The sequence below is a fragment of the Eleutherodactylus coqui genome, chromosome 3 (genome assembly GCF_035609145.1).
Source record: "Eleutherodactylus coqui strain aEleCoq1 chromosome 3, aEleCoq1.hap1, whole genome shotgun sequence".
NCBI lineage: Eukaryota > Metazoa > Chordata > Amphibia > Anura > Eleutherodactylidae > Eleutherodactylus > Eleutherodactylus coqui.
Genome location: NC_089839.1, coordinates 78,202,720 through 78,217,177, shown reverse-complemented (window position 1 = coordinate 78,217,177; position 14,458 = coordinate 78,202,720). Strand labels below are relative to the sequence as shown.

General features: G+C 41.3%; 1 protein-coding gene across 3 annotated transcripts in view; it reads left to right on the top strand.

Moving 5' to 3' along the window:
* CFAP61 (cilia and flagella associated protein 61) overlaps positions 1-14,458 on the top strand; it is a 332,916-nt gene that overhangs the window by 88,607 nt on the left and 229,851 nt on the right. For all 3 annotated transcript variants that reach the window (XM_066595763.1, XM_066595760.1, XM_066595761.1), the window contains exon 9: positions 12,637-12,731. In XM_066595763.1, coding sequence (XP_066451860.1) covers positions 12,637-12,731 — 95 coding nt within the window. The remainder of the gene's footprint in view (positions 1-12,636; positions 12,732-14,458) is intronic.

The window sequence follows — 14,458 nt, the reverse complement described above, 5'->3', positions numbered from 1 at the left end:
GGAGCCAGCTGGAGAGAAGTGTCTAAGCGGTGGAGAAGTATATTTTTTTTTTGTCCAGCTAATGATGATTTTCAGGGAAGGGCTTATATTTCAAGCCCTTCCCCGAAAATCATACTGCGGGGGTTGCCACAAATCACTGCTTTCAAGGGGCCGGCAGCAGCGCCAACCGCATTGAAAGCAATTGGATAGCATGCTGGATTTCTGCCACAGCTGTTACAGCTGTGGCAGAAGTCTGCGGTATTCTTCCTATGTTTTCAATGGGGCTAGCGGAGCGATATTACAGCGCTTTTCTTTCTCTGCGAGGCGAGTGTTTTTACTTGCTCTCGCAGCGCAAAAGAGAATAAAACGCTAGTGAGTGTGAGCCCTAACTTGTATAAGTACATAAATGACTAGTGCAAAAATATGTTGTAAAGCTCTTTTATGTAAAATTCCCTCTAAAAACAAGGGGGCACTCTCTTCTTTTAGAGAAAATAAGGTTCAACCTTCTGAGGTGACAAGGTTTCTTTTACCGTGAATCTGTGGAATAGCCGACCTCAAGAGCTGCTCACAGCGGTAGGAGTAGGTGACTTCAAAAAAGGCTTACGGAAATGTATAGATCTCTTGTTTTATGTACTGCTCCTTTCCATGTGATTGGGACTGGTACGTCACCACATTAAAAGGATAAGAAGAACTAAACTGTTGGATTATTTATGCTGTAAAATATAATTTGGCACAAATATAAAGTATAGCACAGCTTTGTCACCCGCCGCAGTCAGGGACAGATTCTGTGCAGTATTCCGCAGCCGGAATCTGGACCTGCTCTGTGCATGAGGTCTTACACTAACATATGAAACACCAATCTAAGTAAATAGGTCCATTTGTTAAAGGGGTTGTCCCGAGGCAGCAAGTGGGTCTATACACTTCTGCATGGCCATAATAATGCACTTTGTAATGTACATTGTGCATTAATTATGAGCCATACAGAAGTTATAAAAAGTTTTATACTTACCTGCTCCGTTGCTGGCGTCCTCGTCTCCATGGTGCCGACTAATTTTCGCCCTCCGATGGCCAAATTAGCTGCGCTTGCGCAGTCCGGGTCTTCTCCTCTTCTCTATGGGGCTCCGTGTAGCTCCGTGTAGCTCCGCCCCGTCACGTGCCGATTCCAGCCAATCAGGAGGCTGGAATCGGCAATGGACCGCACAGAAGCCCTGCGGTCCATGGAGACAGAGGATCCCGGCGGCCATCTTCAGCAGGTGAGTATGAAGACGCCGGACCGCCGGGATTCTGGTAAGCGCTGTGGGGGTTGTTTTTTTAACCCCTGCATCGGGGTTGTCTCGCGCCGAACGGGGGGGGGGTTTAAAAAAAAAAAAACCCGTTTCGGCGCGGGACAACCCCTTTAACTCTTTATTTACTTTATTTGTCCTTTAGGGGACTTGAAGCAGTGATCAATAATCCTTTAAAAATAAATAGGGATACATTTACTAAAGACTCACAATTTTAATCATTTCCCCTTATTTAACATATGGCCTAAGAATACATTGTATATAAAGTTATAACCCCTATATTGTATATTAAGCTCATCTATTAGTCATAGACAAGTGGCTATTTAGTGCACTATGGTTGATCCGCTCCATCTGACTGTCACTCTGTGGCTAGCATCCCATGAAGAAGTCTAGAGCAAACTTCAAGACCTTACTCAGAACCTCCCAGATATTGAAGAAACTGCATGCTCCATCTGAGACCATGGTGCTCCTTGAAGAAGGTCTGGGTCAGCTGTGGTGTAGAAATTAATCTAGGCAATAGAACAGAATGGAACATTTTAAAAATGCGATCCACCACCACCTAAATGGAAATGAAACCCTGATCAGGAGATACATAGTTCATTATATCCATGGAGTTTTCTCTCCAGGGTCTTGGTTGGAATAGGCAGTGGCTGAAGCAGACCCAAACATACTTGTTTGAATGGCTTGAACTTTCTCATCTTTTGATCAACCTGGCCACCAGTAGAAGTGACATTCCCAAATGACTAAACTATGGAGACAAATGAGCCTAGATCAGTATTTTGCTTTAGAGACTAGGGGGCACAAACATAGTAACATAGTATGTATTTATGAGGATATTGTCCCACTTTATGTTGCTGAGAGTAATTCTGAGCTGATCAAATTTTGCTTTACTAAAGTTTAGTTTTTTTTGTTGCTCCCTGATAAGGTTTCTTATTGAGTTACAATTGAAAATTAATTATATATTGTGATCACTATTTCCCAAGTGTCCCTCAACCTGCACCCTCATAATTTTGTCCGGTCTGTTGGTTAATAATAAGTCTAGAATGGCCTTCCCTCTAGTTGGCTCCCATACAAGGTGGGTAAGGTAGTTATCTTTAATTGTTCTTAAGAACTTATCGCCCTAGTGAGATTTGCAGGTTTCAACTCCCCATATTATATCTGGATAATAAAAGTCCCCTATAATAATTACTTCATTTCAGTTTGACACCTCTTCTATTTGTCTTAGTACTAAGTTTTCAGTTTCTTCTGTTATTTTTGGTGGCCTCCCTGTATTTCTACCCATAGAGATTTCACGTGTTCATCTCTCACACCTATACTACACCTATATATTCTCGTAGTCTCCGCATTAAGTAGGATTTAACATAAAGACATACCCCTCCCCCTTTCTGGTTGTCACAGTCTCTTTTGAAGAGCTTGTAAACCCTGTAAATTCACCGCCTAGTCGCATTCTTCATCAAGCCATGTTTCCATTATGCCTACTATAATGTAATTTTCTTCGGACATTCTCGCTTCAAGCTTACCCATTTACTGACCAGACTTCTTGCATTTATTGCCATACAGTTTATATGGTTGTTGTTGTTTGTATTAGTTATGTGACTTATGATCCTGTTAGCTGCTCTGTCAGTTCTATCTGTATTAACCCCTCTCCCTGCTCGACCCCAATTTGCCTTCCTAAATCCCAGAACTCTGTCTACACTGTCTTCCCTCTATCTCTCTTGTTACTCCCCTCCACCCCCGGTCCCTAAACACCCCTCCAACCTTCTAAACATCTGGTCAGTAGATCATCTTCTCAGTATGTCTGAGGAAGGACACTAGTCAAGGCAGATACCATCTGCACCGATTACATGGAATATGAATTGGACACATCCAATTACCTGGAAAGGGTATCTATCCTATGGTTCTTCTCTGCTAGATGATAAGTAAGGATGAAGTAGAACTGAGAGAAAGAGGGTCCAACATGCTTGTCATGGATTAAATGGTTATTTCCATCTAAGTAAGCTATCCTATATCTACAGGAAAGGTGTTACCTTGCTGATCAGTGGGAGTCAAGACCACTGGAACGCTCAACGATTTAGAGATTTCAGCTTCTGTGTATCCAGAAGTGTGCATGCTTACCTCTTCTCCATTCTCTTCAATGGGACTGCCAGATATAGCTGAGGTCAAGTGTCTTGTGGTTGTTGCAGATGGGTATTGGAAACTTGGCACTCTCAAAGACATGCCACTCCTTTAAAGCAAGCTTCACTGTCTGTAACTCCCAGCCACCAGTTGAGTACTTCTCCTCGGCAGGAAATAATTTTTTTAATAAGCCTTTGGGGTATGCACTTGTCTTTTTCTTGTCTGTTGAAAAAGAACTGCACTGAATCTAATCAAAGAAGTATTAACCTCCAGAAAGAAAGGCCTTTCAGGATTCAGATGATGTAGGACCATAGCAGAGATTAGCAGGACAACATTCCCCCTATACCAGAAACTCTGCTAAAATAACAAAAGCAGCTGTATTTACTCATTTTCTGCCACCAGAATCCAGTAATAATGGTATAGTCCTGCTGTCCTCCTGGTGTTTGTTGTTGAAGATGATATCACCAGGCAATCGGAGGCTGCAGCGTCACTGCCAATTCTACTGGCATCAGCGCTCATATCCTGAGCGCCATGATGCCAGAAGTCTATAATGGTGATTGGCTGCAGCAGTCATATAATATGCAATGTAGTTGATTTTTTTTAGTTTGTTTAGTAAAAAAAAGAATGGGATTAAAATTGAGAATCGTCCTTAACTTGAAAAAAATATATATTTTATTTTTAGGCCATATGGACCAGCTCTAGAATCACAGAATCCTAGAGTTGGAAGGGACCACCAGGGTCATCGGGTCCAACCCCCTGCTCAGTGCAGGATTCGCAAAATCATCCCAGACAGATATTTGTCCAACCTTTGTTTGAACACTTCCATTGAAGCAGAACTCGCCACCTCCCGTGGTAACCTGCTCCACTCATTGATCACCCTCACTGTGAAAATTTTTTTTTCTACTATCTAATCTGTGTCTTCTCCCTTTCAGTTTTATCTCATTGTCTTTCCTTGTACAAATGAGAATAGGGCTGATCCCTCTGCACTATAACAGTCCTTCAGATATTTGTAGACAGCTATTAAGTCTCCTCACCGTCCTGCTAGCTTTTCTCTGAACTCACTCCAGTTTGTATGTCTTTTTTTAAATTGGAATGCCCAGAACTGGACACAGTATTCCAGATGAGGTCTGAATAAGAGTAGAGGGGGATAATTACCTGACGTGATCTAGACTCTATGCTTCTCTTAATACATCCCAGAATTGTGTTTGCCTGTTTTGCTGCTGCATCACACGGTTGAGTCATGTTCATATTGTAATCTATTAAATACCCAAGTCTTTTTCACATGTGCTGCTGCTTAGCCGAATTCCTCCCATTCCGTATGTTCTTTTTGCTTGCCCAGATGTAGGACTTTGCATTTATCCCTGTTAAATGCCATTCTGTTAGTTGTCGCCCACTCTTCAAGCTTGTCTAGTTATATGCAATCATTTTTGTTCTCAATCATTGTGTCAATCATTGTATTTCTGTCTAATGTGGACAGAAAGCTAGCATGCACAGTAACAATATAAAAGTAAAACAAGACACTGAGTTTTTACAAAGTAAGCCCTAAAAGCCTACTGGCGTTGGTGGCAGCATTGTGGCTCTTGTGTTTTCATTCGTCTTTACTAATTATCCCTTCTGCAGAATTTTTTATGTTAATATGATGTTTTTTTATGTATAAGTTGAGATCTGTAATAATAACTATGTGTATTTTCCCACCCAGTGGCTTCATTTCCTTAATCCTTGCACTGTCCACAGGTAGTTATTGTTTTCCTCTTAGAAATCCATGTTGAACAACAACAAGGAATAATTAGGCAAAATCAATTGTAAGTATACTGTCGATATGCCATTTATGTCAGGAGATAATTACAGTTATTTGGATGTTACTCTATGTGGGGTCAGGAATTAGTCGCTTGAGAACACTGATTTCTAACTATTGAAAAGATTTTTCTTCTAGGTAACACACTGAGCTTTGTGGCCCTGCTGTTTTTTTTCTCTCTCAAATACTAATGTCTTTTCTGTTTCCCGAAACAGCTTTTAAATCTGTGATTATTGAATTTAGAAGTGCGCTTGTTTTCATCTAGAATTTCTGAAGCTTTCTGTTTAAAAGAAAAATTTTCAGCCAATAGAGGATACGCTAGTTAAAAACCTTAATATAATCTACATTCCAAACTTTTTGACCTGGAAATCTTTTTAAAATAATTATGAGGTCCCTCCAATGTTAAGGCCTGTTCAAAGCACATTCAGGCATCCATTCTTGGGTTCTGTCACAGGTTCCCATCTGGATCACTAAAAATGGTGTCAAGATATAAACTTGGACGTAGGTATAGGCTTCCATTACTCAAACCGAGACCAATAAGGTACTGCTGATCTTTGACATTTGTACCAGAGAGAACAACGTAGAACAAAGAAGAATGTCTGGATGCTGTTTCTGTGACAAAACCTAGGGACAGTGGCCTCAACATGATGTGAACAGGCCCTTACTTAAGCTCCTGTCCGGTCTTCAAATCGGTAGTTGAATGACTTACTCATGCTGCGTGGTCGAATTGCTAAGGCAGCTTTATGATGCTCAATGAGTTTCATGCATGGGTCCCATTAATTATAATCTGAAGATGGTGTAGGGGAGTTACATTAAAAGTACATTTTGAGAAAGAAATCTGATTTTCCAAGGGATATTGCTCTCATGTGGCATAATAGACTCTTCAACCGGTTATGAGTTATTTTAATCATTAATGTTGGATTTTTAACCCCTTAATGCCACAGGGCGAAAGTATATGTCCTTGCTCTGGGGTACTTAATGCAACAGCGCATACACTTACGTCCTGTAGATAGCGCGAGATCAGGAGAGATTCCCCACTATCTGGCAGTGGGAATCAGCTGTTATGGATAGTCGGCCTCCCACTGCAACAGCGGGGGTGCATTGGAACAGCGACCCCTGCTGTTAACCCCTTTCCTGCTGCGATCTATGTAGATTGTGGCATGTAAAAGATTCAGAGAGGGAGCGTGCTCCCCCTATGACGTCATTGGACCCCCGTGAAGTAATCAAGGAGGGCCGACTGGTTGCCATGGCAACAGGACGCCAGATACAGGCGCCCGGCTTGGCCGTTACCTTTGATCGCTATTAGAAGCGATAAGGCATTGCAGGACTTCTATCCTGCAATGCTTTATCATAGTTATCATAGGTGCAAGTTCCCTACAGAGACATAAATAGTATTAAAAAAAAGGTTAAAAAAATCCTTCTTTTTCTGCTTTTTCCCCTATTAGTATAAAAAAAATAATAAAATCCCACATATTTGGTATCATTGTATCCGTAACGACTCGTGCAAAAAATTGAATAGACATTTTCTTTTGTACGGCAAAAAAAAAACAACTAAAAAACTGAGGCAAAATGCTTGTTTTTTCATTTTGCCTCCCAAAAAAAACAATAAAAGTGATGAAAATAGCCATATGTACCCCAAAGTGGTACCCATAAGAACTATAGCTCGTCGCACAAAAGGCAAGCTCTTACAGAGCTCTGTCCATGAAAAAATAAAAAAGTTATAAAACTTTGAATGTAGCGATTTAGAAAAACAAATAAAGGGGTTTTATTGCCAAAAAGTGGAAAAAACTAAAAAAATAATGATAAATTTGGTATTGTTGCAATCGTACCGACCCGCAGAAAAAAAGGTATTGTGTCATTTATGCTGCATGATTAACACTTAAAGGGGTTGTCTTGCGCCGAAACGGGGTTTTTTTTTTTCCATAGACAACCCCAATGGATGTGTTAAAAAAAAAAAACATATTACTTACCCGAATCCCCGCTCTGCGACGTCTTCCTTCTTCCTACTTCTTCCTTCACCAAGATGGCCGCCGGGATCTTCACCCACGATGCACCGCGGGTCCTTTCCCATGGTGCACCGCGGGTCCTTTCCCATGGTGCACCGTGGGCTCTGTGCGGTCCATTGCCAATTCCAGCCTCCTGATTGGCTGGAATTGGCACACGTGACGGGGCGGAGCTACGATGACCAGCTCTCCGGCACGAGCGGCCCCATTCACCAGGAAGAAGACCGCACAGCGCAAGCGCGTCTAAAAACGCCAGAAGAAAGCGAAATTAGACGGGGACACTAGCAACGAAGCAGGTAAGTGAATAACTTCTGTATGGCTCATATTTAATGCACGATGTATATTACAAAGTGCATTAATATGGCCATACAGAAGTGCTGAACCCCACTTGCTTTCGTGAGACAACCCCTTTAAGAAAAAACCTATGGCAGAATTGATGTGTTTTCTCTCCCTGTTATCATAAAAAAATTATAAAAATTTTACAATATAGTTTATGTACCCCAAAATGGCACCAATAAAAACTACAGCTCATCACTCAAGAAACAAGCTCTCATACGACCGCGTTGACTGAAAAATAAAAAAGTTACTGCTTTTGAAATGTCAAGATGAAAATCCCCCCAAAATTGTTGCGCACTTATGCCCAAAATAGGCCATGTCCTAAAGGGGTTAGAGGTTTCAACTATTGGGTCATTCAGCTTTCCATGGGCTGTGCATGCCATTTAACCTAGGGGACACCATGTACTCATACCAATACATTGTAATGTGTGATATCCTGTATGTTGAGAGGCTTCTGACTTGGTCCCTGATTGATATTATCTGTTACTACCCTCTGCTTGGCTCCATCATTCAGCATCAATCCATTGTGGTTAGTTTCTATTTTTCATCTTATGGCTCCTTCTCTGAAACACTCAAAGGTGTTTATAAGACTAGAAGAAAATGAGTATGCTTGTTTTTTCAAGAAGCAACGCCACTCCTGTCCATGGACAGTATCTAGTATTGCAGCTCAGACACATTTAGTTAAATAGGCAGATCTTCAATAACAGCTAGAGCCTATGAAGAATTCTGATGGAAGGATCAAAAATTGTCACAACCCACGTGAATCAACGAATCCCATCTTATCAACTGTTCATAGCATGTCAGTACCTCCATCTAATCTGTGGCAAGTACAAGAAGCTATCCCGTCCACATGAGTGATTATTCCTGCAGAACTATATCAACACCAAGTAGAATGTATGCCACGATGGATGGCTAAGTTCCAAAAGCCAAAAGCGAGCCAACGTGGCACTAGATGGATGTCTCCAATGAAGTGGCCATTTAATAGGCACCCTGACTACCATTTATGAGACTAGTGTCCTCTTATGTGTAGAGGGGTTTTGAGCCCCTCAGGTACCAGGAACGGGGTGCTACTGTTACTTCTGCACCCCGTATTGCTACACCTCAGAAGATACGATGTGTTTAGAAATGAAGATAGGACATTTTTGATTAGTGATATTATGTTCTACATTTTCATACATGTCTATCCAACTAGCTCAAGCTGAAACTAATGGATTCTGCTACGAGTGCCCTTACTACTCTTCTGTCATCTGATACGGGTTAAGCATTATGGACACACACAAAACAACTGTGTACACGGCACGTCGGAGAGATAAAGAATAGGAGTGACATATTGCTGAAATGTGTGTCCTGCCCCTATTGAACAGAACAATAGGACAGCTTGCATATCACTCAGTTCTTTTATTGCTGCCTTGAAAGTGGCTGAGGACTGATAAGCTCATCTGTACATTCACATGTCTACACTACGTAATACATGTGTTAGCCTTTATATGTTTTTGTAATGGAAACTACCGCAGCTGCTCGGTTTTGTCCAAGATGTCTATGTTGAGCTTAGTTTACACAGGCTGCAAACCAAAAATTGTTACATATTTCCGGACGCAACAGAATTTTGTTCTTTAAACATTCGTTTTTATTGTATTTTCCAAAGCAAAATCGGAACAAGAAGATACGAGTGAACACAATGTGTAATATCATGGTTCTACATGTCATTAAAATGAACATCAAATATCCTTCATTTCCAGCACGATATTTTATATGTCAGAAGCTGCAAGAAAATGCAGTGTCAAGTGAAAATCTTTCTGTCCGCTAATGGGAATTTTCAAAGGTCTTTCTTTACAGGCTTCAGAATGCATGAAAATTCTTCTTTAATTGGGAACTTCAATAGTTTTGCCCTTATGTCAGTGTCTTTCAGTAATAGAGATATATTCTTAAGAGAAATCAAAGTAAAAGAACATTGCTGACTGAAACACATTTTCACACTTAATATAATATATTTCTAGAGATTTCCAATTTACATTTTGAAAAAGGAAACCTGCTGTGTGAGCGTATTCCCACCAGATAACTACGGTAGTAATGGTACAAAGTTAATTCTGGCTCTCTTGTAAATGATGAGTTTATTAATTCCTAGTTAACGCTCATATTCCCCATTCCACATCTTACCTGTCACATTGCAAAATTCTGTTATGTGAATGCAGCTATGCTAGCACTGTTTTTTATTTGTGTTTCTTATCTACTCTTTTTTATGCTATGCATGAGTTTAGTTTTTTTATTTGATCTACTGGTGGTTAACCATACAGTACAATGTTCAATGTTTTATTCTTTATAATTAGAGATGAGCGAGCATACTCGCTAAGGACAATTGCTCGTGCGAGGATTGTCCTTAGCAAGTACCTGCCCGCTCGGAAGAAAAGGTTCGGGTGCTGGCACGGGTGAGCGGTGAGTTGTGGGAGTGAGCAAGTGGGAGCGGGGGGGGGGGAGGGTTAGATGGAGAGAGATCTTCCCTCCATTTCCCCCTGCTCTCCCCCGCCGCTCCCCGCCCCCTTCCGGCACCCAAACCTTTTTTTCCAAACAGGCAGGTACTTGCTAATGACAATGCTCGCTCGAGTAATTGTCCTTAGCGAGTATGCTCTCTCATCTTTATTTATAATCTGTCGTAGGATATTGTTTTAGGTTGGGTGGTCATACGCTTATATATTTTTCAGTTTTTGATTAGTTATTATATATATATAAAAAAAGCCTACAGGCTTTTTCGTGCACCACACTTTGACCCCTTTGCGTGACCTTTGGTGGATGATTTTGGTTTTATTAGATTTCTTACATCTTCACCACCGCCGTAAAATCATAAAATTTGAGTTGGAAGCCAGGTCAAAGTTCCTATGTTAAGTCTAACAGTGTTGTTGTGCTTTAGCCAACACCACTGCTAGGCAGAGTCAAGTGTTGCTAAGCCACTGTCGAGCCGAGGATTCAGCTTGAACTGTCCACCGTCTACGGCTTGGTCTTCCACGTTTTGGGGACATGGCAACAGTGAAACTGGTAGGCACTTGATATGAGCGTGTCTTAGCAACACATTCATATCAAGCCACATTCATATCAAGTGCTTACAAGTTTCACTGTTGCCATGTCCTCAAAACATGGAAAACTAAGCCGTGGACGGTGGACAGTTCACGCCGAATCCTCGGCTCAACAGTTCTTAAAACATTTACAACCATTTACAACATTTACAACTTTACCAAACATTTTATGTTTGTGTAGCGAACATCGAGTCAATCTAATAAGATAAAAATGGAAGACAACCCATTTACAGATTCCCCGTTAGACATTTGTAAGTCTATAGACGGAGGTTCCTTTGGAGAGACCAGCACATCTTTGATGACCCATTGGTTTGAATGGGCCTGCAGCAGTTATTTAAATATTCACTGATCGATGAGATAGGCGCTCTTTTAAATAGCCGTTACATAGGGTGATAGCAGATGTTTTGGAGAGGAATGATCATTAATATGGTTATTTGTCTCCAGTACTATGTCATCATTATCAAAAGCACATCACGATATCATACGGGAAGATGTGCCGCTAACAATGATAATATTTTGCAGCATATATGTTTGCCCATTTTTCAACTAATAAGTGATAAATTTAAGATGCTTTTACTTGAGATAATCTGTCGGGCAACAGATGCCCGACAGGTCGTCCCAGTGTTTAACATTCCTATGCTTTTACATAGGAACGAGCATCGCTGACCGAATGGAGGTGCGGTAGTAGCGAATGGAGGTAGAGCGGGGCCAAGGATAATTTCAGCCCGCCCATCTACATTCACAAGAAGCAGGCAGTCGTTGATGAGTGCCGATCAACAAAGCATGCCGATTGGCACTCTTTTACATGGGCCAAGAATCATTGATATGGGGATGCACTATCATTACTACAAAGCACAATGTTTTTTTTACTAACAGGAAGATTTCCATTCTTAATTAAAGTAATACTAACTTTTCAGAAAACTTATGCTCATCTGATAGCCTGTGTGTGTTTCATCAGTCTTACAATATACTTCCACTGTAAATCAGTGTCCTTGTCTTTGCCACAGTGAAGGAGATGCTTCTCATTAGGCCGGTCTACTGCGTATTACACAATAATATGATGTGCTCGAAATACGTGGGCAAAAGAAAATTGTGGCATGCTCTATCTGTGTGTGTATTATGCACACGTACTCTCCAAGAAAGTGTATGGGGATTGCATATTTGCTGCATGCTCGCAGGTATTGTAAGGTTTTTATAAAATATTGGTGAGAGTGTTAATAATTAGAGATGAGCGAGCACCCAAATGCTCGGGTCCGCGTTATTCGAGTCGAGCTTTTCGTAAAATTCGAGAGCTCTACTCGAGTAACAAACCCCATTGACTACAATGGGAGACCCGAGCTTTTTTTTTTTACTTGGTTCGTGTGTTTCTTTCTTCCCCCCCCCCCCCCCCCTCTCTCTCTCTCCCCCTCGCCAGCCCCAAAATTTGCCATTGACGCGCGCTGCGTTGCGGCGGGGAGGGGCCAAAACAGGCACGTCACGGCGGGGAGGGGCCAAAAACTGGGGCGAGGTAAAACACGGTGTGATGCTCGTTTGAGTAACGAGCACCATCGAGTACGCTAATACTCGAACGAGCATCAAGCTCGGCAGAGTATGTTCGCTCAACTCTATTAATAATGTGTTTTTTATTGTGTTAACTGCACTGTGTTTAAATAGGCACAAAAATGAACGTGGACCTGTCATTATGAAATATCCTCTACCTTTACACATAAAAGTTAAAGAGAAAAGTACGGTTTATGGGAAAATCAATGCACACAACTCTGTGTCCCATCTCTATATCTGACATACTACAAGATCTGTAGCTGCAGTCTAATAGCTCAAAGGCATAATATCTACCACAAATGTCATTATCCTTGTTTGTAGCCGTAAGATTGCACTTAGTCTGGGCAACCTGCAGCTGTTGATGACTTCCAGAATCACATTTACTTCTCATTTCAAACACAGCAGTCACTTTAATTAATATCTGAAAATAAACATATAATAAGTCTTTAATTAATTAGTCTTAAGTCATTACTAGTTGCATCTCAGTGTTTGATGTAAACATTATGACTGTCTTCCAGGAGATGTAATGCTAAGCAGACAAACAAGTCAAAGGTCAGGATCCAAATTATCCCAGCTGTCAGACGTCATAAGTATTCAGGGGACAGATGAGAAGGTACGGTACATAACACTTTAATTAATAGGTCTCCTTTTGAAATCTGTGTCTGCATTATCGTTATCATGATCGTATGTTGTAGGGCGGATGAAATAAGGATGTCAGGAGTTTTTCTTATGTCCTTTTATGTGATAATTGTGTAAGTTCTCTTACTTCGTCATCAGATATTCCTGAGCTTGTTTCCTGAGAATCTCCTTATTCTTTATACAATCTTCTTTCTGCGGATTAAACCGATAATACTAGCAGATAGACACATAAATATAGTAATCAGATTCTGTAAGTGAATGATGTGCATATCCAACAACTGTCAGTAGACTCAGAAACCCGACAAAGAAATATGTGCTGAACAGCCAATAAGCCGGGGATAACTAATGATTGTTTTATTGATTCATTACAATAAAATAGAGATCCCAAAGGAACCTTACAATTGGTATGGATCCTTGTATTAAGACTTCACCAAATTATGAAAATTGTCAAATGTAAAACAGAACTTTTCATAGAATAAAAGATATTCTATAAGATAAACTATATGATGCCTCAATAAATGATGATGATCAAAATTCCAGCATGCAAGAAATAGATATTGATCACTGTCACATGTATAATGCCATAACACATGTGTATATAAAAGATGAATAGCCATATGAAATTCACCTATGGCAATCTGATTTCAGTAGTAATGATGAAATTAGATCTTACCACTCCTGTAGACCCGTCCAATCTTGTATAGGATCTGTTAGGCGTCTGCAGGTGCGACGAGCTGAAGTTAGCAGAACTAACACGAGTGGGTATTCTAACACAGGCCTAGTCAAGGTGGTGGCTACTCCACATAGAACGTTGATAGGCTTTCACAAGGGCGATTGGTGACAGCAAAGGGTACAAGTACAACGTGACGCCAGTGCCTCTGAATATGGTGTAATGGTGAAATAAAGAGTTCAGACCAAAGAGCTTTAGTAAAACCGGAGGCACATAATTTTTCTGACTCTTGCAGAATGGCAGGTTAGAATTCACTTCACAGATTTGGCAGGCAGTAGAAACTTTAACAGTTCTTCTCTCACACATGAAACAACAGATTAGGCTTACTGAACTCTCTCTCATGGAAGATGAGGCTGCCAGACTACGTTAGATGGTTGCAGTGGTGGGTGGTTATTTGTGGAGGAATGGAGGGGGCAAGTGCAGGCTCTCTCGTGGGCACCCTGACTTCTGACTCAACAGGGATGCAGTAAACTCATGGTTACTATGCCTGATTTCATTCCAGCTGTGCGGGATATGCCCTGACTCAGATGCCTTCTGGTAGGGTGGGAAAAGACTGTGCTGTGGCCAGCTCCACAACGTGAATTTCCCACACACTGCTTGACTTGACCCAGCCTACCTTAGGCTCGACCTGCCTTGAGCTCAGTCTTCGCCTACTCTCCTTTCTTCTCTCCCCCAGACTGCTCCCAAACTACACTAGCTCTCCCCGCCAACCAATCCTGAGCTAAAGGAAATTCCCAATACCCAACCCTTTGCTGGTTATGGATGATTGACACAGGACAGAGTGCATTAGGGTGAATTGTGCTCAGTCATACCTAGGTCAGTCAGTTAGAACACCAGACATTGATCTTTTGGTGACCTGTCTAGGCCAATACACATAAGTCATTCCAATTAACAATACACATATATACATATACGCACACCAAACGAGGCAGCTAGGTACGGGCCTCAGCTCTGGGCCACGTACACAGGCG